This window comes from Anomaloglossus baeobatrachus, chromosome 1, assembly GCF_048569485.1.
Source record: "Anomaloglossus baeobatrachus isolate aAnoBae1 chromosome 1, aAnoBae1.hap1, whole genome shotgun sequence".
Lineage (NCBI taxonomy): Eukaryota > Metazoa > Chordata > Amphibia > Anura > Aromobatidae > Anomaloglossus > Anomaloglossus baeobatrachus.
Genome location: NC_134353.1, coordinates 674,816,590 through 674,842,686, shown reverse-complemented (window position 1 = coordinate 674,842,686; position 26,097 = coordinate 674,816,590). Strand labels below are relative to the sequence as shown.

At 43.7% G+C, this 26,097-nt stretch overlaps 1 protein-coding gene across 1 annotated transcript in view; it reads right to left on the bottom strand.

Annotated features, from left to right (window-relative positions):
* The window catches only part of MYO18B (myosin XVIIIB), a 1,019,172-nt gene that overhangs the window by 171,659 nt on the left and 821,416 nt on the right, over positions 1-26,097 (bottom strand). The window contains exons 36-38 of the mRNA XM_075320057.1: positions 17,578-17,691; positions 13,259-13,375; positions 1,411-1,494 (exon numbers count right to left, since the gene is read on the bottom strand). Coding sequence (XP_075176172.1) covers positions 1,411-1,494; positions 13,259-13,375; positions 17,578-17,691 — 315 coding nt within the window. The remainder of the gene's footprint in view (positions 1-1,410; positions 1,495-13,258; positions 13,376-17,577; positions 17,692-26,097) is intronic.

Sequence of the window (26,097 nt, the reverse complement as noted above, 5' to 3'; positions counted from 1 at the left end):
ACGACGTGACATAAATCAGCGATTTTTAACTCTTTCACGCTCGTTCATCGTCACTCCTAGGATTTACACATTGCGATGTCACTACCGGCGCCGGTACGCCAGTCACAACAACCATGACCCCGATGATATATCGGTAGCGATGTTGAAACGTGTAAAGCTCGCCTTAATTTCTGCTAGCCTACTGGTTACTTTTTGAATCACATGTTGTGGGCGACCTATCATAGTTACTTCCCCCCATTTTAAGATGGAGGAATTTGTTTTCTCATGCCAACTATAGCTTTTGGAAAAACCGGTCTGTGTGCTGTTGTGTTACAGTAACTGGTGATGTACTGCATGTTGCTTGTTGTGCTGTAGAATTCCTCTTGTCATCTGGTTATTCCCTCTCTGTTTTTTGTTTTCCTCCTTATTATTTGTTGTCTTAAAACTCTGAGCAAGTGAGCTATGTGAAAACGTTATGGTTTTCCCTGCTTGTCTATCACTGTTGATGTTAACATGCTCTTGTCCCTGGGGTAGAAAGGGAGGAGTATTAGATCATGGCTGGTCGGAACAGGGATAGGCTGGGAACTCAGAAATCCTCACCATCAGAGGTAACTCTGAGCTAAGGAATAGCCAGGGATCCCCTGAGGGTCAGTGTAGGAGCCCCTGTCCCCGCTCCCCGTGACAGAATGTTTCTTTGCCTGGGCATTTCAAATAGGAATCTTGTGTCATCACACACCCACAGGAAGCGATTTTGCTGGTGTTTAGGGGCACAGCAGAACACCTCGGCCTTGACAATCTCTTTGAATATAGCAGGCACAAACAGAAAAAAAGGGGCTCGCTTTGAACAGCGCTCTCTCTGTGACTACACCCTATACACCCTGTATAGGAGAGAACACACTGCATTGTTCTTTTCTCTAAACAACATAGTGCATGTCTGCTTCTCCTACAAGCGCTCTGACACTCATGCTCCTCTTAATGTGACAGCTGAATACAAAGAGACTGCACACAGCGTTTACAGACTGCTCATCCCACACTCAGAGTTAAGAAATGCATACTCAAGATATAGATTACCGATCTATACACTTGGTATAGTACAATTTGGAATCTATTTCCGCATAAAGGCAACAAAATAAGGTGATTAAGATAATAGGGTATCCATTAACTTAATTAAATTTCTAGTTTAATAATAATAAAAAAAAAAGTTTAATTGGTTTAAAATAATATATTAATAATTTAAAACCTTTCAGTTGTCCATTAAGGATTAATGTAACCAAATTTTAGATTGAACCTTCATTAAGTAGAACTCCCTTCTTCATTACTATATAAGCAGCAATACATGAAGTAGAAAAACCAGCATAATATATCTGTATATACTTTTACGTACTTGTAGTATGAAACCAATTTGTAAACTTTAATAAAAAAAAACTTTACCTTTTCCTGAAGGCTCTGCTTTGCTTTCTGAGTATCTTCCAGCTTTGTCTGGAGCTCACGAATATGTGTAATATCAGTTGCAGACTAATTGAAAAAAGATAAAAGAAATGTAGTTTTACCATATACAAGTATATAAATATTTAACCCCTTCCCACTGTGGCCAATTTCCATTTTTTTTCCTCCCTTTCTTACAAGAGCCATAAGCCTATTTTTTTGGCCTTATAGACGTACGAGGGCTTGTCTTTTGTGGGACGAGCTGTATTTTTGAATGACACCATTAATTTTACCGCATAGTGTACAAGAAAATGGGAAACAAAATCCAAGTGCAGTGAAATTCAAATAACCACCCACAGTTTTGACATTATTTTTCTGGTAATTGTTTTTATATTGTGCAGTAAAAATGATCTGACAATATGATTTTTACTCATTAGTGTGATTACAGCGATTCCAAACTTGGACATTTTTTTTATTGTGTCACCATTTTCCAAAATCTGTAACATTTTAATTTTTAGGTCAATGGTACTGTATGTGGACTTATTTTTTCTGGGGCAAACATTTTTATTGATATCATTTTGGGATAGATATAACATTTTAATAACTTCTTACAGCATTTTTTGCAGTATTGTAGGAATCCCCGTAATCTTGGCATTTGGAATTTTTTTCTTGCTCCGCTGTGTACCAATCAAATTAATTTTTTATTTTTGATACACAGTGGAACCTCGCTTAACGAGTAACCCAGTTTGCGAGTATTTCACTGAACGAGCAAAGTTTGCTGTAAATTTGTAACTCGGTTTACGAGAAAGCTTTGCTGTATGAGCAAAATACTCACCGCACACACTTTAGGTCTCATACATCCACCACACTCTAACCCGATCGTGCAGTCCACACAAACACACACAAACAACACGCACGCGCACACACATACAGTATTATGCTCACCTTACCTTCCATTCCATCGCCGGCCTCATAGTTCTTGTAGTTCGCCGGTATACGATGTGTATCTGCAAGCATCGCGACGAGGCAGGAACTTCCCCTGTCAGCCGCTACTCAAAGGCAGCGCGCTGGCCAATCAGAGGCAAGCGGCTCCTGCCTTTGACGTCAGCGCTCTGGCAGCGGACGTTCTTCCCTCGTTGCGATGGTTACACAGCCCATACTGGCGAACTACAAGAACCAGGAGGCCGGCAAGGGAACGGAAGGTAAGGTGAGCATAATATGTGTGTGTGCGTGCGTGTTTGTGCGTCTTTGTACGTGTGTGGAATGGCACAATAGGGGACCAGGATGGGACATTTAACAAGGTGTAGAACGAATTGTCTTCATTGCAATGATTTCCTATGGGAAATTTTGCATTGCTGAACGAGTAACTTGGTTAACAAGCATACTCCCAGAACGGATTGTTCTCATTAACCAAGGTTCTACTGTATAGGCATTTCCAAATGCAGCGATACCAAATATGTGTATTTTTGTATTATTACTATTGTTTTATTTTCAATGGGGAAAAAGGGCAGTATTTTGAAATTTAGTTTTTTCATTTTTTAATATTTTTGAAAACATTTTTTTTACACTTTGTAATGATTTTACTAGTCCCACTAGGGAACTTATCAGTGCACAGGCTGATCTCTTGTGCTGATTAGAGTGATACCTAATATTGGACGGCACAAAGGAATCACAGATGATGATGGTACATTTGGCTACGTAAACCTTCACCATCTTCCAAAACTTTACTCTCGTTATCATAGTACCCTGCGCATCAGGGCCTGGGTGCTGGGAGGGTCTAAAAAATCCGTCCCATACCTTTGATAGTGTTCCCCTGCTTCTGATGGACCTGGTGTGTGCCTCCCTCATCTCTCCTCCTTGGTTGCCCAAGGAACTAACAGCTCTGCCGCCAGCGTCATCAGATGGAAATTGTTTGACCAATTTCTTCAACTATGGCTTTCTCGCATTTAACCATTTTAGTAACCCTCTCCACCGCAGGAAGTTGAGTTGGAAAATTCTCCTTGTAGTGTGTTCAAGAAGGGTAAACAACCAATAATTGACTTTGGCCAAAATGAGTATAACATGAGGGTCACAGGAAAGTCAAAGGAACATAAAGTCAGCCATGTGTGCCAAACTTAAACAGACAAGTCTTCCCTGTCCACACCAGGAGGACAACTCTCCATCTCCTCCTCCTCCTCTTACTCCTCCTCCAACTCTTTCTTCTCCACTTCAGGCCACTTCAGGCCATCAATGCTGAACAGACAGCATGAGCTGATGTATGTAGAACCCTATGTAGTGTAGGAACCCATCTCTTGTTCTTCCTCCTCCTCAGCCTCCTCCTCTTTAATATTGTCCAATCCGCTCAGAGAAGATGGTATGAAGCTGGTTAGTATCACCTTGTTAACTTTCTTACTCCATCTCCACCTGGTTAGCATGCTAAGCTTGTTTTGTAATTGTGAGCAGCGAGTGTTTCAGTAAACACGGAAGCGGAATGGTTACACTGATTATGGTGTCCTCACCGCTCACCATCTTGGTTGAGTCCTAAAAGTTTTGGAGAATCATACAGATGTCAGACATCCATTGACATTCTTCTGTTCTTATGTGTGGAGGCTGAACAGAATACTGATGGGCATGTTGTAACTAGTACTCTGCCACTGCTCTCCCCTGCCCACAATGCCTTGTGAATATATGTAATGTTGAGTTCCATTATGTAGGCAGGTCACAAACCAGTCGGTCCACTGGCACTTGCAAGCGCTGTTGCAGCACTGCTAGACTGGTGCCAAATGTAGTTGACTTGCGAAAATGAGCACACACTTAGATACCTTGGCAAGTAGCTCAGACAATTCTGGGAAGGTTTTCAGAAAGCGCTGAATCACTAAGTTGAGCACATGGGCCAGTCATAGTACGTGTGTCAGTTTGTCAAGCTGCAGAACCGCCACCAGGTTACGGCCATTTTCACACATAACCATGCCTGGTGGAATGTTTAGCGGTGAGAGCCACAGATCTGTTTGGTCTGTTAAACCTTTCAATAACTCTGCGGTGGAGAGTTGTTTGTCACCTAAAGAAATTAGTTTCAGCAGCCTGTTGTTGTGTCACCTAACTAACTGCAGACTAAGGGGCACTTTGCACATTACGACTTCGCAGGTGCGATGTCGGTGGGGTCAAATTGAAAGTGACGCAGGCGATATTGTAGTGTGTAAAGCCTTTTTGATACGATTAACGAGCGCAAAAGCGTCGTATTCGTATCATCGGTGTAGCGTCGGTCATTTCCATAATTTCGGAAGGACCGATGTTACGATGTTGTTCCTCGTTCCTGTGGCAGCACACATCGTTGTGTGTGAAGCCGCAGGAGCGAGGAACATCTCCTTCCTGCATCCTGCGGCTCACGCCAGCTATTTGGAAGGAAGAAGGTGGGCGGGATGTTTACGTCCCGCTCATCTCCGCACCTCCGTTTCTATTGGCCGCCTGCCGTGTAACGTCGCTATGATGCCGCACGACCCGCCCCCTTAATAAGGAGGCGGTTCGCCGGCCAGAGCGACGTCGCAGGGCAGGTGAGTGCATGTGAAGCTGGCGTAGCAATAATGTTCGCTATGGCAGCTATCACCATGATATCATAGCTGCGACGGGGGCGGGGACTATCGCGCTCGGCATCGCAAGCATCGGCTTGCGATGTCGTAGTGTGCAAAGTGCCCCTAAGAGTGGTATTATTAGAAAATACAATTTATGTATATTAACCCTGAAAAGGACTTTTGGCAGAACATGTCATCACCAGCAAGTACTGTAAGGTAATGAACCCTGCCTAAATTCCTCTAATACACTATCCCTACTCCAGAAACTAACCGTACACTACTTGCAGACTCAGAGCAGTGTTTTTAGAGATTAGAATGTATTTAAATTGGCCCTGAAAGGACTTTTGATTGTAGTAGTAGCACCAAGGACTGTAACCCAATTAACCCTGCCTAAATGTCTCTAATACACTATCACTACTTTGGAAACTTAGGGTACCATCACACTTTAGCGATGCAGCAGCGATCCCACCAGCGATCTGACCTGGTCAGGATCGCTGCTGCGTCGCTACATGGTCGCTGATGAGCTGTCAAACAGGCAGCTCTCACCAGCGACCAGTGACCAGCCCCCAGCCAGCAGCGATGGGCAAGTGAAGCTGCGCTTGCACGGAGCCGGCGCTGGAAGCTGCGGACACTGGTAACTAAGGTAAACATCGGGTATGGTTACCCGATGTTTACCTTAGTTACCAGCGCACACCGCTTAGCTTAGCGTGTGCAGGGAGCAGGAGCCGGCACTGGCAGCGTGAGAGCTGCGGAGGCTGGTAACGAAGGTAAATATCGGGTAACCACCTTGGTTACCCAATGTTTACCTTGGTTACAGCTTACCGCAGGCTGTCAGATGCCGGCTCCTGCTCCCTGTACATTCAGGATTGTTGCTCTCTCGCTGTCACACACAGCGATGTGTGCTTATCAGCGGGAGAGCAACAATAAAAAAACGAACCAGGGCTGTGTGTAACGAGCAGCGATCTCACAGCAGGAGCCAGATCGCTGCTCAGTGTCACACACAGCGAGATCGCTAATGAGGTCACAAAAAACGTGACTCAGCAGCGATCTCAGTAGCGATCTCACCGTGTGTGAAGTACCCCTAACCCTATACTAATTACAGTGCAGTATTAGCATAGAAGAGAATCTCTTTGAATTAGCCCTGAAAAGGACTGTTGGTTTAATGTTGCACCAGCAGGTACTGTGACACTTTAATTAGGGATGAGCGAACACGAACTATAAAGTTCGTAGTCTGAACCATGAACACAGACTTTTTACTGTACGTTTTTTGTCTGTTCGAGTTTGTCACCTGAATAAAGCTTGTTGAAAGGTTCCAGAACAGCCAATCAGCAAGCATTTAGACCAGGATTGGCACATCTAAGTTGGCTTTTAAAACATAATTTTATCTGAAACACCAAAGCATTTCAGAGCCAAAGATACTTGGCTGAAATCATGTAGAAAGTGTCTGATACATGCTGCCTATGGACTGAGCAGCATGCATCAGCTGCCAAGTTCCCTTTAAGGGTGCTTCACACACAGCGAGATCGCTGCTGAGATCGCTGCTGAGTCACGGTTTTTGTGACGCAGCAGTGACCTCATTAGCGATCTCGCTGTGTGTGACACTGAGCAGCGATCTGGCCCCTGCTGTGAGATCGCTGCTCGTTACACACAGCCCTGGTTCGTTTTTTTATTGTTGCTCTCCCGCTGTGACGCACAGATCGCTGTGTGTGACAGCGAGAGAGCGACGAAATGAAGCGAGCAGAGAGCAGGAGCCGGCGTCTGGCAGCTGCGGTAAGCTGTAACCAGGGTAAACATCGGGTAACCAAGGTGGTTGCTCGATATTTACCTTCGTTACCAGCCTCCGCCGCTCTTACGCTGCCTGTGCTGCCGGCTCCTGCTCTCTGCACATGTAGCTGCAGTACACATCGGGTTAATTAACCCGATGTGTACTGTATCTAGGAGAGCAGGGAGCCAGCACTAAGCAGTGTGCGCGGCTCCCTGCTCTCTGCACATGTAGCTGCAGGACACATTGGGTTAATTAACCCGATGTGTACTGTAGCTAGGAGAGCAGGGAGCCAGCGCTAAGCCATGTGCACGGCTCCCTGCTCTCTGCACATGTAGCTGCAGTACACATCGGGTTAATTAACCCGATGTGTACTGTAGCTAGGAGCGCAGGGAGCCAGCACTAAGCAGTGTGCGCGGCTCCCTGCTCTCTGCACATGTAGCTGCAGGACACATTGGGTTAATTAACCCGATGTGTACTGTAGCTAGGAGAGCAGGGAGCCAGCGCTAAGCAGTGTGCATGGCTCCCTGCTCTCTGCACATGTAGCGACGTTATGATCACTGCTGCTTCTGCTGTGTTTGGCAGCTAAGCAGCGATCATAACAGCGACATACAAGGTCGCTGTTACGTCACAGAAAATGGTGACGTAACAGCGACTTCGTTGTCGCTGTCGCTATGTGTGAATCCAGTTTTAAGGTACCGTCACACTAAACAACTTACCAGCGATCCCAACAACGATACAACCTGATAGGGATCGCTGGTAAGTTGCTAGGAGGTTGCTGGTGAGAGGTCACACAGTCAGACGCTCCAGCGATCCCACCAGCAACCTGACCTGGCAGGGATCGCTGGAGCGTCGCTACACGGGTTGGTGGTGAGCTGTCACCAGCAACCAGTGACCAGCCCCCAGCCAGCAGCGACGCACTGAAGCGATGCTGCGCTTGGTAACTAAGGTAAATATCGGGTAACCAACCCAATATTTACCTTTGTTACCAGTGCACGCAGCTACACGTGCAGAGAGCAGGGAGCAGCGCACACCGCTTAGCGCTGGCTCCCTGCTCTCCTAGTTACAGCACACATCGGGTTAATTACCCGATGTGTGCTGCAGCTACATGTGCACAGAGCAGGGAGCAGCGCACACCGCTTAGCGCTGGCTCCCTGCTCTCCTAGCTACAGCACACATTGGGTTAATTACCCGATGTGTGCTGCAGCTACATGTGCAGAGAGCAGGGAGCCGCGCACACTGCTTAGCGCTGGCTCCTTGCTCTCCTAGCTACAGTACACATCGGGTTAATTACCCGATGTGTACTCTGCTACACGTGCAAGGAGCAGGAGTCGGCACTGACAGCTGAGAGCGGCGGAGGCTGGTAACGAAGGTAAATATCGGGTAACCAAGGATAGGGCTTCTTGGTTACCCGATGTTTACCGTGGTTACCAGTGTCCGCAGAAGCCGGCTCCTGCTGCCTGCACGTTTAGTTGTTGCTGTCTCGCTGTCACACACAGCGATCTGTGCTGCACAGCGGGACAGCAACAACTAAAAAATGGTCCAGGACATTCAGCAACAACTAACGACCTCACAGCAGGGGCCAGGTTGTTGCTGGATGTCACACACAGCAACATCGCTAGCAACGTCACAAAAGTTGTTCGTTAGCAGCGATGTTGCTAGCGATGTTGCTTTTAGTGTGATGGGGCCTTTAAGCTCTTTGCCCCAGATGTTATCATTTACTGACTGTTGACTGTGGACAATCATTCTTTTCTGAACAATGCCCTACAATGAATGCCATAGTGATCATTTAAAGAACATTCTTATCTTATGTTAAGAATAAAAAAATCAACACATGGAGAGGAAATTACACTGAACTTCTACTGAGAGGGTGATTTCATGTAACTTTCTGGCTAATGACACTGATAAAGTAATGGAAATGTAGTCTTATATTATGCCACAATTATTGAATGTTCTCAGTGAGAGGAACAAAATCATAATCTTGTGATACCTTTTAATGGCTAACTAAAATAAAATAAAATATGATGTTACAAAGCAAGCTTTCAAGACATCTCAGGTCCCTTCATCAGGCATGGTATGACAAAATATCTGAAGAAACACAAATATATACACAAAACAGGGCAGAGTATATATTTGTGTTTCTTCAGATATTTTGTCATACCATGCCTGATGAAGGGACCTGAGATGTCTCGAAAGCTTGCTTTGTAACATCACTTCATTTTATTTTAGTTAGCCATTAAAAGGTATCACAAGATTATAATTTTGTTCCTCTCACTGAGAACATTCAATAATTTTTCCACTGGCTAACACGGTACCAAAACATTTTCACTTGTAACTAATTATGCCACAATACATAGGACACTTTTGGTGCCTTTTATTGTGTTGGTGTTAAGGTCAGGAACAGATCAGTTTAGGCAAGAGGGGGCAGAGAAAGCAACCCCTCTCCCCCTTACTCTCCTCCTCCTATATATATATATATATATATGGTATATTTGAATACATGCTGACCTGCATAGGGAAGATCACAGTATTGCAGATACAACCGCAGCACACTTTGTCTGCTAAAGTCATGTCACACAGTGCTGATTCTGCCCGTCGGAAAGGAGCTCCAAGCTTGTTGATGGGAAGGGTAACATTGGAGTGTTAAAAGTATGAGCTCAAGCCATTGTCAGGGGCAAGATCTTTATGCTATTTGTACACTTCAGAGCTGCCAGGACACAGGTCCCAATAATGCAGTATGTGATCATGTATTGTCTGGTTGCTCCGCTTGGATCAGTGAGATTTATTGCAGCAGTTTGAGCTCTGATGCAGTTTGGTGTGGTATGGTCAGTGGAGCTTATCATCATCTCCAGCATATCATGATCACCATGAACATTTAAGCCTCTGCAATAAATCAGGAAATCTAAATAGTGACCGGCATTCTACTTCTCTCAACTTCTTGTGGTACACGTGAAACTGAGTTACCAATAAATGAAGAAACACCCGGCACCCACATGGAACTAAAGTCTTGATTGATAAAAGTATATTTATAAACTGTTTTAAAAAAAAATAAAAATTAAAAATCAGTTTATAATATAATTTTTTATTTTCCTTACAAAAAAGGTGAAACTCCCTGTCTCTTTTGTTCAGAAACTTTGAATAAGATATTTGCGATGTGATTGCGTAAGGCTTTGTATGTTACTATTTTCATTATTTTAGTCTTGCTCTAGATGTGAAGGATCATCCGTGTCTAGACTTTTTTTAGTTAGATAGTCGTCACTATGTGTTATTTTGTGATTTTCTGTTGACTATGTAGTCAGATGTTTAATTATGGCTGATTTCTTTATGTGACTTCCATGGAATGCACTATATATTGAGATCACGTTTGCATTGTTTCACTTTTGTTGAAAGTTTGGGAGGAGCTGAAATGTCTAGATTCTGAATAAAAGAGTCAAGACTTTAGATGTGAGTATCAGGAGTTTTTTAATTTATCTGCCTCCGATAGACCATCTGAAGACATGACTATACAGAATCCCACTGGACTTTTGTATGTGAAGTCATGTAGCCAGGTTTCTAAGTACACAGACATCAGATTTTACATACAGGATAATATGCGGCTTTTCTGAACTCACAGTATAATATATACCAGTACCATACTAAACTGTATATGACATTTCATGTCTGTAGTCATAGTATATCATACAGAGGGACATAATGCTATTAGGCGAAATGAGCAACTCGCCTCCGGTAGCAGTATGAGGTATCTTGAAGGGGGCAGCATTTTTCCACCACCCCAAGGAGTAGAATTTAACCAGTTTTCCAGACCAGTTATTAAACTGAAAACAAGCTTGGAGAGCCATTAATAGACCAGTCTGGAGAGGAGAAAAAAGTGTGAGATGGGCAAAGTATTAAAAGTAAGCAAAGTGGAGGGGACGTATGGAGTGATGGTAGCGTGGGGGTACATTACAAAGAAGTTGCATTGGAGACATTTTTTAAATATGTTGTTTTTATTGTGTTTTTAGGGAATTTTTAAAAGATGTCTTTACAAGATTTCTCTTGATTGATGTCTATAGTAGAATGGTGGAATAAAATGTCACCCATGTAATGGTTAGGAGAAAAAAGACCAAGTAAATTAGACCTCATTACAAAGAAGTTTTGCATGTACCCCGAGTCAGTAAAGAGAAAAACCCAGAAGAATAAGGGGTTCTACCATGCTAGTAACATATTAAGATGAAACCACAGTTTGTGAAAGGGGTTTTACTTTTATTAATACAAAAGTGCACACTTGATACAAACGCATGTGGCAGTAAAATTAGTATCAGAAAAATACAATAATTAGCCAGATATGGAGGCAGAATGGAGGAAAAGATACCCACATGAAAGAGAGACTCCCCAACATAAATATGTTTAAAGGTCACAATGGGAAAATATATGTAGTAAGGAAGAGGGAAGAAAAATAGTCCCACTGATTAGTGACAACTAATTGGACCAGAAAACAAAATGATGCATGTATACTAGACAATATATATATATATATATATATATATATATATATATATATATATATATATATATATATATATGCAGTATATGCAGATCAATCACAGGGCCACTTACTACGATATACCCACCAATGGTAAGTAATTGCAGTACATGACAAACAGTCATATATAAATCAGCAACATTGGTGGTGAAGTGGAACCTGGAGACCTACCTGCCAGCTAGCATACACAAAGAAAAAGAGGGTGAGTCTGTCAGTCAAGCATGTGGGCAGGGTCCCGACACGTGTTTCATGTGTGCTGGTTCGGGAGACTGTGATGTTACTAGCATAATAGAACCAGAAAACATAATAGAACCAGAAAACAAAATGATGCATGTATACTAGACAATATATATATATATATATATATATATATATATATATATATATATGCAGTATATGCAGATCAATCACAGGGCCATTTACTACAATATACCCACCAATGGTAAGTAATTGCAGTACATGACAAACAGTCATATATAAATCAGCAACATTGGTGGTGAAGTGGAACCTGGAGACCTACCTGCCAGCTAGCATACACAAAGAAAAAGAGGGGGAGTCTGTCAGTCAAGCATGTGGGCAGGGTCCCGACACGTGTTTCATGTGTGCTGGTTCGGGAGACTGTGATGTTACTAGCATAATAGAACCCCTTATTCTTCTGGGTTTTTCCCCATCTAATGGTTAGTTTCAATCACTGATAGAGTATAACAAAATTAAGGGCAAAGGAGCAGTTGGAGGATGTTAACACTAGAAGTCCCAGAGAGAGGTCATTTAACATTTCTACCTTTGGAACCCAGAGACGGGTTGAATGACCTGAAGGATTTTAGCTAACATCCTTTGTTGAGGTGGATCAACACAATTGCCCCCTGCAGATTCCTCAGGCAATGGCCACATTTACAAATGAAAGGATGCTAATTGGAGCAATCAGAGTTGTCAGTTGTCAGTTTGGACTAATGCGGGCGTCACACGAGGCGATCTATCGTGCGATAGATCGTCGGGGTCACGGTTTTTGTGACCCATATCCGGCTTTGTTGGTGACGTCGTCCCGTGTGACACCTACAAGCGATCACAAATCGGTGAGAAATCGGGTATCGTGTACTCGTTGTTTATTTTTAAAAAATCGTTTATTTTACTTTGCGCCGGTTGTTCATCGTACCCGGGGTAGCACACATCGCACTGTGTGACACCCCGGGAACGATGAACACAGCTTACCTGCATCCCGCGGCTCCAGCCGGCTATGCGGAAGGAAGGAGGTAGGCGGGATGTCTACGTCTCGCTCATTTCTGCCCCTCCGCTTCTATTGGCCGGCCGCTGTGTGACGTCGCTGTGACGCCGAACGTCCCACCCCCTTCAGGAAGTGGATGTTCGTCGCCCACAGCGACGTCGCTCAGCACGTAAGTCCGTGTGACGGGGTTAAACGACTTTGTGCGACACGGGCAGTGATTTGCCCATGACGCACAAACGACGGGGGCGGGTACGATCGCTCGTGCGATCGCACGACAGATCGTACCGTGTGAAGCCCGCATAAGGGTCATTTGACCCTCTTTCTGGACTTCAGGGGGGAGCTCGAATTTTCTGGGACTTCTAGTGTTAAAAGCCAAAAATAGTCCAATAAAATATGTTTAAACCTTTAAAAAATTATTTAAAAGAAAATAATTTTGAAGAAATTATCAGTTGAAGAGATACATGTTTTTAAGTCATCATCATTAAAGTTAGTTATGTAATTTTAGATCATGGCCCACAGAGATAGATAAGAACGAGGCTCTGACATGCACGTCAGATGAATTTGGAATGTTTGTTTCACCTTACACAGCACTGTGACAATGATACGCCTTCTTGTCAACCTAATGTCACAGTGTTCAGTCCTGATCCATATGAGGTGAGTAATACACATCTAGAAACATGTCCTTGAATAAATTGCATTTGCACTTTCTATTTCTTTTCAGACAAAATGAGATTTAGTATGTGTGTTCTCTTCATTGACTAGATACTGTGGATCCTTTGTTGCAGGTTTTCTTTTCCTACCTGTGCAATGAGTGCTTTGTGTTTCTTCATAAGCTCATTCAGGTCCTCCTGATCCTCATCGATCCTTTTCAGAAACTCTGCTTTTTCATGCTGCAGCTGGAACAATTGTTCATCAGCCTTAAAATGGGAAAAATACAATGCTAAGTAAGAAAGTTATGCTTGTCTGCAACGGCACATTCAAGTATTAAAGAAAGGACATGGGATGCTGGGAAATGGCCATTATGTGTTCACAATCCTTATGCTTTTAACTCTGCTCAAGCCAAAAGTCACCTTCAAAGCAAAACGTGGCATCATTTTTGGAGAATACAATTGGTAATTGTTGCAAATTGATAATAAGAGGTATTGGTCTGTTATAATTCTGCATTAAACATGCTATATCTAAAGCTTCATCAAACATAGCATATTAATGAGGAGTTGTCAGCACTCCTAACATGCTTTTTTTAAAAGAAGTGTCCTCATCTTCAATCTTCCGGAGCACATCAGCGAACTGATGCTTCCCAGGAGGGAGGTGGACTCCTGATGATTGACAGTTTGACCGGCAGTATGGCTGAGCCACTTGCCCGAATCAGGTGCCCTCCAATGCTGCTAGTAGAGCTAGCTTTGCGTCTGTAGCATCATTGAAGCACAAGGGCTCTTAAAGCAAAACTCCAGCATTTTTTCAGCCCTAGAGTAGTGCTTTAAAGGGGTATTCCCATCTCCAAGATCCTATCCTAAGAAAGGGGACAGAGGACTTAAATTTAAAGGGTTATTCCCATCTCCAAGATCCTATGAGAATATGTAGTAGGTGTAATAATAATAATAATATTAGAAAATACCTCCAATTAGAAATGTAGTATAGTTCTCCTAATATAGCCATGTCTCTTACCTCATGTGCAGGGCATTATAGCTTAGGTATCCGTGGCTACGACCATGAGCAACTAACTAATTAACTGTCACTATTTAAGTGGTCGTAACCACTGATACCTAAGTTAAAATGTCCTGCACATGAGGTAAAAGCCATGGCTATATCAGAAGAACTATAGTACATTTTTAATTGAAGGTATTTGCTAATATTATTATTACACATACTCCATATTGGCATATTGGAATAGGATCTTGGACATTAAATAACCCTTTAAATCTATGTCCTCTGTCTCCTGTCTTATACTTAGTTTCATGCTTTTTCGACGTCACTCCTTTCCCGCAGTAACATCTTGTGATTGTAACTTCTGCCTGACTAGAAGTCAGAAATACGTCACAAGCACTCAGTGCAGCTCTATGAGACCCAGAACGAGGCCATAATGACACTCTTATACACTTATATTGATTTGTTAATGTCTTGAATCAATGGGCAGGGGGAAATGGCACTGGTGGTAATAATTAAAACATATTACAGCAAGAAAATTATAAATGCAGATATACAAGCTGTAAATACAATATTATTTACACGTTATCACTTCTAACATTGAATAACAAGTATCGTGAACATTGTCTTAAACCTAATTTCTCTGTCAGGTAGGCATCACTGTTACCCCTCATTCTGCCACTGTCACTAACTACATAAGCATTGTACAGAAGAGCACGCAGGAGACAACGGGAGTTACAATGTGCAAGTCCAATTAAGTGGTTAAATTCTCTCACTTAGCACGCCGGCCACCTCCGTTCACTGAAACATGGCCCAATTCTCACTCAGTACAATACATCTGGACAGGAAGCAATGGTCTGGCTCACTCAGGTCTTCTTTTAGATAGACTATCAAGGGGGATTTCTCCATGAATCGGTATTCGGTCATTTTCAGGAGTCAGTATTCAGTTTTCCTCTAGAATCGGTCTTCTGTCTTCCTCAAGCTTCGATATTTGGTTTTCTTCCCAATTCAGCATTCAATCTTCTTCCTGGTTGTAAGCCCATGTCGCTACTCACACATCCGTCCTATTACCAGTTCAGGCGCAAACTCTGCCTCTTCTCTGTCGTCCTGGGCTTTTATATTTAGTAACTGCACGACAAATGTCACCTGACCTGGTGTCTCCTCTTATCTGCTCCCTTGGGGACATTTACTTCACTGTTCAGTTCCTATTGTGGTTCTTCTTCACACCCTCCCAAGATTTACTGACTTTGGTCAGCAGATGGCGATGTTTACGTACAGACACTTTGTTTAAGCACTACTGAGTGTGCCTCTTCACTTCTGCATCCCCTTACAAAAGAATTCAAGACGCCTCCAGGAAGATACATTTTTATTTACTCTTACCTTAACACAAATATAATAAATGTTTGTGTTTATTCTCTTATAGTAGCAAACTAATATTCTAATTCATGCACAAAGATTTCTTAGTACTGTATGGAAACATGCCAGCAGAGATGTTGGCATATATCTTACCTTAAAAATAGTATCTACAGCGTTTTCTAAAGTTGGTGGTGGGGAACCTCTGGCCTGTGGGCCATTTGTAACAAGCGATGACTTTTCCTGCGGCCCCTGGGCACATTCCCGGGAACCGCAGTGCTTGGGCAGCAGCCGCGGTCTTACCGACTGCTGGCCCTTTAAATCGAAATAGTGATGCGAGGACGCGCATGCTACTGCATGCGCATACCATGAGGTCCTTGAACTGCTCAGGGCTTACCTTGTGGGCGAGGTAAACAGCGCGAGTTGCCCTCCCATTCACAGAAGAACAAGAGGAGAAGCAGCTTACCGGCCTCCCTTCTGCACATGCATCCTGGACCTGTGAGTGACTCCTCCCCCCTGTGCTGTGAGGCTGCAACCAAGTGCTGTGTACCCCCTAGTAGTGTGAGTGCCAGCTCCCAGCACTGTGTGCCAGCTCCCAGCGGTGTGTACCAGCCCCCAGTGCTGTGTGTCAGCTCCCAGTGCTATGTACCCCCGAGTAGTGCTGTGTGCCAGATCCCAGGGCTGTGTGCCACGTCCCAGGGCAGTGTGCTAGCCCCCAGCAGTGTGTGCCAGCCCCTAGTGCTGTGTGCCAGGTCCCAGCGTTGTGTGCCAGGTCTCAAGGCTGTGTGCCAGGTCCCAGTGCTGTGTGCCAAGTCCCAGTGCTGTGTGCCAGCTCCCAGTGCTGTATGTCAACTCCCAGTGCTGTGTACCCCCGAGTAGTGCTGTGTGCCAGCCCCCAGTGCTGTGTGCCAGCCCCCAGTGCTGTGTGCCAGCCCCCAGTGCAGTGTGCCAGCCCCCAGTGCTTTGGGTGCCATCCCCCAGTGCTGTGTGCCAGTGCTATGTGCCAGACCCTAGCGCTATGTACCCCCTAGTAGTGTGTGTGCCCCCCTCAGTGCTGTGTGGCAGCCCCCAGCACTGTGTGCCCCCCACTGTTGTCCGGGCCCCCTAGTGCTGTTCGTGCCCACCTAGTGCTGTCTAGGCCCCCCTGATGTCTATGATCTCCCAGTACTGTCCGTGACTCCCAGTCCTGTCCATGCCCCCCTAGTGCTGTGTGCACCACTTAATGCTGTCTGTGCCACCACCAGTACTGTGCATGCCACGGTCAGTGCTGTCTGTGTCCCCATTCTTGTCTGTGCCCCCCTAGTGCTGTCTGTGCTACTCAGTGCTCTGTACTCCCCACTTTTGTGTGCCACCCCCCAGTGCTCTGTGCCATCCCCCAAAAGCTATTTACTTGCCACTGTTGTCCGTGCCCCCTATTGCTGTCCGTACTCCCTTGGTGATGTCTATGCTTCCCCAGTGATGTACGTGTCGCCACCAGTGCTATCCATGCCCCCCTGTGCTATCTGTGCCCCGCAGTGATGTATATGCCCCAGCCTCTCCTGTAATGTATATGCCCCTCCTGTGATGTATATGCCCCCAGCGTCTACTATGATTTGTGTACCCCCATCCTTTCTTGTGATGCGTGTACCCCCAGCATCTCCTGTAATTTATGTACCCCAGCATCTCCTATGATGTGTATGCCCCAGCGTCTCCTGTAATTTATGCGCCCCAGCATCTCCTATAATGTCTATGCCCCCAGCCTCTCCAGACCGACACAAACCTGGAAAAGCAATTGTGAGAAACAACATGATCAATATCACTAAACATCACAGCCGCACCAAAGAGAAGCAGCTCCAGCCACCACAGTAGGGGTGAGTTAATTAATTGTTTCACCAAATATAGCAGGGTAGTTTTCAAGTTGATAATTTGGTGCGGCCCCAAGGTTCATAGAATATTTCAAATGGCCCCCGGCGGTAAAAAGGTTCCCCACCCCTGCTCTAAACAATAATTAAAACAATAAGTAACATAATATAGGGAAATAAAATAATAATACTATTTAAGGTCATCATATTCATTATTTGGAGAAAACATAATAATTTCAAGCCGCTTATAGAACCAAGTATATGATAAAAATGTAGCTCACCATATTCTTATTTCTGGTAATATTGTCTAGTTCCATATGGAGACTTTCCAGCTCCAAGCTCAGGGATCTTTGGGACTTCAGAGACTCCGCATACCTGGCCTCACTCTCTTCAAGCTGAAACAAAGAGGGATGATATAATGCAGCAGCAGAAGTAAATGGAAATCACTGACAGAAGCTATTTTGAAAATCCAAAAATTCAATGTTAGAATGAAAATTGCATTTTCCCTCATGAGCCAGAATTAACATACTTTTTTAATTACATATTTTTAAATTTGTGTATCTGAAAAAATGTCAGTACCATTTTTCCCCAAAAAACCCTCCGATGTAGGTCATGTGTGTAACAAACTTACCAATTGCCAGCTTCCCTGTTTGCCAATGCCATTCCGAACCCCCATTGGCCCCTGTGACAGTTCATTTGCTCTGCCAGCTCACACTGTGAGTTACTGCTTCTATTCCTATGTAAGTCTATTAGACCAAAACAAACCTCTATATAGATTTACACTGAGAAAGAGATTTCTGCACCACACAAACATACCTGTGTTAGGCTACATGTCCTGTAATCATTTCCATTTTTACATCTATTTGAAAATATGTAAATTCTGTAAAAAAATTATCTGTTAACGGATCCATTGACTATAATGATGATGGATCGGTCAAAACTTGTCGTCCATTAGGTTCCAATCCGTCAACCATCCGTTGCTATGGATGGACGAAAAGTCCTGGGTGCAGAACTTTTCTTGTGCAGATCCAAATACGGATCCATTCAAGCATAATGGAGGTCTATGGGCAACGGATCCGTTATTAAAGCATCTATCAATTAATCAATTAATGGATCTGTTGCCCACAGACTCCCATTATGCTGTAATGGATCCGTTGCCCAGAAATATTAGTTAGATTAGAATAGCATAGAATAGAATAGAATAGTATAGTATAGGATAGGATAAGATAGATAGCTTGCACAGCTATTTAACAGAATTTATAAAATATTTAAGAAAAAAAATGAGGTAAAGTCCCCCCATTTTCTAAAAAACAGCTAAGGTACTGCTGACAGCTGTGGGCTGAAGCCCACAGCTGCTGCTGTACTTGTGCTGGATATGAAAATTGGGTGGACCTCATGCCATTTTTTCATCTAAAATTATTTTTAAATTCGGTTAAATACGCTATCTATGCATCCATCTATCTATTTATCTATCTATCTTTCTCTGTTTATCTATTCATCTATTTTATCTATCTATTATATCTGTTATTTCTATCTATCTAGCTATCTATCATTTCTTTCTATTCTATTTATCCATCTTGCTATTTCTATAAAATTATAACAGATCTGTTAACAGAACCATTGACTATAATTAGAGTTAATTGATTACCTATTTGTACTTGCTATACTCATAATGAATACTGTCTAATACTCGCGTAGTCATTCCAAATAGTGTGTGCAATGCAAGTCAATGGGGAAAACTCGCAATGTAGCGAGTAACCCGAATGCGGTTCTATTCATGCGAGTAGCGAATAGTGAGGAATATGGGTTACTCGTTACTTTTTGAGTTTTTCCCTATTGACTTGCATTGCACATGCTATTCGGAATGACTACGCGAGTATTAAACAGTACTCGTTCTGAGTATAGCGAGTACAAATAGTTAGGTACTCACTCAACTCTAGCTATAATGATAACAGATCCATTAACGGATTGGTAAAAAAGGGACCAATTTGTATAATCTGTTAACAGATCGGTTATTAGACCTCCATCATATCCGTTACAAACAGATTATCATATCATAACGTATTCATATCACATGGACCAGAAGAGAACAGTAGTGGCGCTTGAAACTGTAGAAGACAGTGATCAGTGAACACTTTACTGTACTTGCACTACATCATATACATAATTAAAAGGGTCTAGGGAAAATAAAATTACAGAAACTTCATATTTTTTTTCTTACAGGGGTCTATAGGTCTAAATCCACAGGTCTGCAATCAGTATATATGACTGAAGACCTGTGACTCCTCACATTGCATGCACTGTGTGCTGCAAGGATTCTCCGATGTCACAGCTAGTAGCAGCAGTCTCGTGGCTGAGAATATGTGATATGCAGGCTCCCAGCCACATTATAACTAGATGGACCGGGCCTCATTCAATACACTTGCATTGAGTGAGGCTGCGCCCATGTAGTCAGAATGTGTCCAGGAATATGCATATTGTATGCTTGAGGCAACGTGACTGCCATTCCTAGCGCCAACACTAGAGAATCCTCGCAGCTCACAGTGGGTGCAATGTGATAAATCACAAGTCTGCAGTCACATAGAGCGACACATAGAGTGACTGCAGACTTATTGATTTAGACTGGGCAACTCCTTTAAGGCTTTGACTCAAAACTTAAAAGTTTTCATTATTTCATTCACATCTTTGCCTTTGTGTAGCTTAAAAAGAACTAGATTTTCAAGTAACTTGTTAGTTACAGTGGTGCTTGAACGTTTGTGAGCCAACATAATTTTCCATATTTTAGCATAAATTTTAGCTAAAACTATGTCAGATTTTGAAACAAGTTATAAAAGTAAATAAAGAAAAATAAATCAAACAAAAGAGTCACAAATATTAAAGTAGTCATTTTTTTATTGAGGAAAATTATTCAATATCACAGGTATGTGAGTGGAAAACGTATGTGAACTTTTATGTTTAGTACCGGTTGTGACCCCATTGTAAAGCAATAACTGCATCTAAACATTTCAGGTGATTGTTAATTAGTCTTACATATTAGCATGGAGGAATTTTAGCCCATTTTTTCTCTATAAGGCCAGTTTCACACATCCGGCTTTTCACTGGTTTGCCGGATTCGGCGCACGCCAGTACAGTGTATACAGTACAATGGCAATGCCACAACCTCCGGGTCACATGCTCCGGTCACATGACAGCATGTGACCGGCACTTGTTGTGCTCCTATTCTACTGTATACAGTGTATTGGCGTGCGCCGAATCCGGCAAACCGGCAAAAAGCCAAATGTGTGAAAGTAGCCTTAAACAGCTTCAACTCTGTTATGTTGGTTGGTTTTCGCCCATGAAATGCTGATTAAAAACCTTTATTTTGGAATTAAACATCTCCAAAATGTTGTTCCAATAACCTTCTGACTTTTCCAGGTTGTCTTTATTAGTGATGAGTGAGCACTACCTTGCTTGGGTGCTTGGAACTCGTAATGAGCAGTAGATGCTCAGATGGGCACAAATCGAGTGATTGAGTATCATGGAAGTCAATGAGGAACTCAAGCATTTTTCTGGAAGATTTCCCTGAAAAATGCTCGTGTTCCACAATGACTTCCATTATACTTGGGTACTCGAGTCGCGCCTATCTGAGCATCCAACAAGTACCAAGCACCCACTAGTCTTTATTAGTGATGAGCGAGTATGCTTGTTACTACTCGGTACTCGCACGAGTATCACTGTACTCGGGCTACTCGGCGGGTACCGAGTAATTTTGCAATACTCGTGCTGTACTCGTGGTCTTCATCCCTGCATGTTGGCGCTCTTTTGAGAGCCAGCCCTCATGCAGGGATTGGCTGGCAGACCACTGCAATGCCACAGCCCTGTTAGTTGTGGAATTGCAGTGATTGGCCGGCCTGCACAGCGTGACCGAGCCTTTATACCAGCGGGCGCGCTGTGCTCTGCACACAGCCATCTCATATTCCCTGCTATCCCCGCCCACAGGCGCCTATGATTGGTTGCAGTGAGACATGCCCCCATGCTGAGTGACAGGTGTCTCACTGCACCCAATCACAGCAGCCGGTGGGCGTGTCTATACTGTGCAGTAAAATAAATAAATAAATAATTAAAAAAACCGGCGTGCGGTCCCCCCAATTTTAATACCAGCCAGATAAAGCCATATGGCTGAAGGCTGGTATTCTCAGGATGGGGAGCTCCACGTTATGGGGAGCCCCCCACCCTAACAATATCAGTCAGCAGCCGCCCAGAATTGCCGCATACATTATATGCGACAGATCTGGGACTGTACCCGGCTCTTCCCGATTTACCCTAGTGCGTTGGCAAATCGGGGTAATAAGGAGTTAATGGCAGCCCATAGCTGCCACTAAATCCTAGATTAATCATGTCAGGCGTCTCCCCGAGATTCCTTCCATGATTAATCTGTAAATTACAGTTAAAAAACACATACCCGAAAAATCCTTTATTAGAAATTAAAAAACACTAACAAAGTCCCTCATCACCAATTTATTAACCCCGACAAACCCTCCTTGTCCGGCGTAATCCACGGTCCTCCAGCGTCGCTTCCAGGTCTGCTACATTCAGGTGACAGGAGCTGCAGAATACACCGCCGCTCCGGTCACCTCCACGCAGCTAATGAGGTGAGTATAGCGATCAGCTGAGCTGTCACTGAGGTTACCTGGATGCAGCGGTGGATGCAGCGGTGGCCGCGGGTAACCTCAGTGACAGCTCAGCTGATCGCGCTACTCACCGCCGCTCCAGTCAGCTCCATGCAGCAATTGAGGTGAGTATAGCGATCAGCTGAGCTGTCACTGAGGTTACCTGGATGCAGCGGTGGATCCAGCGGTGCCGCGATTAACCTCAGTGACAGCAGCTGATCGCTATACTCACCTCATTAGCTGCGTGGAGGTGACCGGAGCGGCGGTGAGTAGCGCGATCAGCTGAGCTGTCACTGAGGTTACCCGCGGCCACCGCTGCATCCACCGCTGCATCCAGGTAACCTCAGTGACAGCTCAGCTGATCGCTATACTCACCTCATTAGCTGCGTGGAGGTGACCGGAGCGGCGGTGTATTCTGCAGCTCCTGTCACCTTCATGCAGCACAGCTGGACGCGACGCTGGAGGACCGTGGATTACGCCGGACAAGGAGGGTTTGTCGGGGTTAATAAATTGGTGATGAGGGACTTTGTTAGTGTTTTTTATTTCTAATAAAGGATTTTTCGGGTGTGTGTTTTTTAACTGTAATTTACAGATTAATCATGGAAGGAATCTCGGGGAGACGCCTGACATGATTAATCTAGGATTTAGTGGCAGCTATGGGCTGCCATTAACTCCTTATTACCCCGATTTGCCAACGCACTAGGGTAAATCGGGAAGAGCCGGGTACAGTCCCAGATCTGTCGCATATAATGTATGCGGCAATTCTGGGCGGCTGCTGACTGATATTGTTAGGGTGGGGGGCTCCCCATACCGTGGAGCTCCCCATCCTGAGAATACCAGCCTTCACCCGTATGGCTTTATCTGGCTGGTATTAAAATTGGGGGGACCGCACGCCGTTTTTTTTAATTATTTAATTATTTATTTCACTGCACAATATACACACACACACCGGCTGCTGTGTTTGGGTGCAGTGAGACACCTGTCACTCAGCGTGGGGGGCGTGTCTCACTGCAACCAATCATAGGCGCCGAAAAGCAGGAAAACAGGGATTACGAGATTGTTTAATGAGCGGCCGGCTTTTTCAAAAGAGGAAAAGCCGCCGGAGTTTAGTGAACAGCCGTGCAGCGCCGCAGCAGTGATCGGGGAACGGTAAGTAAGAGAGAGGGGGGAGAATGACCGACAGACTGTGAGAGGGGGACAGACAAGACAGAGAGAGACAGACAGAGCGAGACCGACCGACGGGAGATAGAATGAAAAAAAAAATGACCGACATCGTTAGTAAAAAGCACAAAACGTGCGTTTTGGACATCGGAGTGCCACACAATGTTTTACGTAAAATCTTTCATGTATTAATCTCAAAAAGTAACATACACCAGCTCTATCTCACTATTGGGTATGTGCCCTTAACATTTCCGCCATGAAAATTCATTTTGGTGTCATTTTGGAAGGTTTTCTGGTGAGTCCGTAAAAATGGCGTAAAACGCGGACAAAATTGTTCACAGCTGTGACTTTTGAGTGATAAATGCTTCAAGGGGTCTTTCCCATGCTGTTGCCATGTCATTTGAGCACTCTTCTGAGACTTTTGTGACATTTTTAGGGTTTCTACATGCTGCCGGGGGTCATTTCACAAAAATACTCGGGTCTCCCATAGGATAACATTGGGCTCGGTGCTCGGGCCGAGTACACGAGTATCTTGGGATGCTCGGCCCGAGCCTCGAGCACCCGAGCTTTTTAGTACTCGCTCATCACTAGTCTTTATCAAAGTGCAGATGTTCACCAATGTTCTTTTTGAAGGACAGTGGCTTTTGCCTTGCAATTCTGTTATGCACACCATTGTTGTTCAGTGTTCCCCTGATAGTGGACCCATTAACATTAGCTAGTGTGAGAAAGCTTTTTAGTTGCTTAGATGTTACACAGACTTCCTTTTTGACCTCTGAGAATATTATGCACCTTGCTCTTGGAGTGATCTTAGCTGGTGAATCACCCCTGGACAGGATCCTCCATTTATACACAGTCTGTCTGACTTTGAATTGGTGGAGTCAAAACTTTTTATGGTTTTGATACTCTTTCCACCTTGATGAGCATCAAAAATTGTTTTTGCTTGATAAACTTTCACAAATGTGTTGTGAAGATCAGACTTTGATAGATCCGTTTTCTTTAAATAATACAGGACACCCACCCACCTTACTGTCATTTCATTGACTGAGAACACATACCTCTTAATTCAACTTCAAATTATCTGCTAATCCTAACACTTCACATATTTTGTCATGCACAGACATGTAAAATTAGATCATTTACCTCAATAAAAAAGTGACAAATTTTAAAATCTCATTTGTCTGATTTGACTCACTTTATCCTGATGTAGTTTAAGGTTTTAAGAAATATGGAAAATAATAATGGGTTTACAAAATTTTAAGCAACACTAAGATGTTAGGTGTAGGTTAATGAGGAAAAAACGTATCTCTGGCTATTTTATGACCTGCCTCCTGCACGTTTCACCAGTTTTCTACTGTGCAAAACAAAGTTAGTTGTTGAAATGTAGCTACTACGGAATCTCCTATTGGACAAACATACCGTATTTTTCAGGTTATAGGAAAATAAAATTTTAAGCAAAAAATGTGGTCATGACACACTGTTATACCGTAATATTCACTGCACCCCGCGCTGATGATGATGCGCGGGGGACAGTGAATACAGCCGCACATGATCACTCCAGGCTGTAGTTGCCAGAAGTGATCATTAGGGCCGGCTGTTAATTATTCGCGCACCCTCCCGCCCATCATCCCGCCCACCTCTCAGCGCTATAAAAATAAGGCATTTTTTGCCCTGTCCACAAAAAAATGTAAAGCGTCCATGTTTTTTTTGAAGCTGTAAAATCATTTACAGATTATTATGACAGGAATTATCACCATTTTATAGCTAACAGTTAATACAACTGATTTCTTTATATCAGAATTCTGGGATGTATACATTTATCACTTATAATGATTAATTATGGTTTTACAATGTGTCCTTAAAAAATATTGTCTGTCCATGACTTTTTTTGATAAACTGTCCAGAATAAAGAGTAAAAGCCAAGTTGACAATTCTGGATCTTTCTTTATGCATGAGTTTAGAGAAAGAGCTGCGAGTCTGGAGTAGCTAGGCGAGGAAAAGTTGTTGGTGACCGCCTCGGGTTATTTGAGATTAATGATGAGTGGTCTCCAACTGTAAAAGTCCTGATTCAAAGGTACCTGGGTGTCGGGCCTGGGATTCCGGGTGTTTGATCCAGAGCCGACATTCAAGAGATTAAAAACAAATAAAGAAAAAATAAAGAAAATAAGAAAGAAGCAAGCACTTTATACTTACCGAGGCTCCGTCATGGCGGCACACTGCTTCTAAGTCATGCATTCACTTCCAGTACGGTGCATTACACTCATCACATATGCACTGCTTTCCACGCTCACCGGCCATCCTGGCGTCTGTGATTGGTTGCAGTCAGACGCGCCCCCAGCCTGTGTGACAGCATGTGACTGCAACCAATCACAGGCGCTGTCTTCGGGTCTGTATGATGGTATAAACATAAATATATAAAACAATTGGGATAGAGTTCCCCCAAATTATTATAACCAGTACAGATAAAGCCACGGCTACAGGCTGCAGCCTCCAGTTTAGCACTTATCTTGGTTGTGTATCAAAATAAGAGGAACCGCATGCAGCTTATTTTTTAATTACGTAAGTAAAAAATTAAAAAAACGACATGCGGTCCCCCACCATTTTGATACCCAGCCAAGACAAAGCCCGACAGCTGGGGGCTGGTATTCTCAGACTGGAGAGGTCCATGCTTATTAGACCACCCCAGCCTAAAAATAGCAACCTGCAGCCGCCGAAGATTGTCACATCTATTAGATGCGACAAGCCAAGCACTTTGCTCAGTTCTTCCCGATTGCCCTAGTGCGGTGGAAATCAGGGTAATGAAGGAGTTAATGGCAGTCCAAAGCAGCCACTAAGTCCTAGATTAGTACTGGCAGCTTTTTAGCTCTGCCGCATTGCTAAGTCTGAAAACTCTGATTGTGCCAGAAACGACACCCAGTAAACTAAGTGATACATCAATGGATTCAGGGTTATTTTGCCTACATTATGCTGCTCTCAGATGCAGTAGTACAAAAC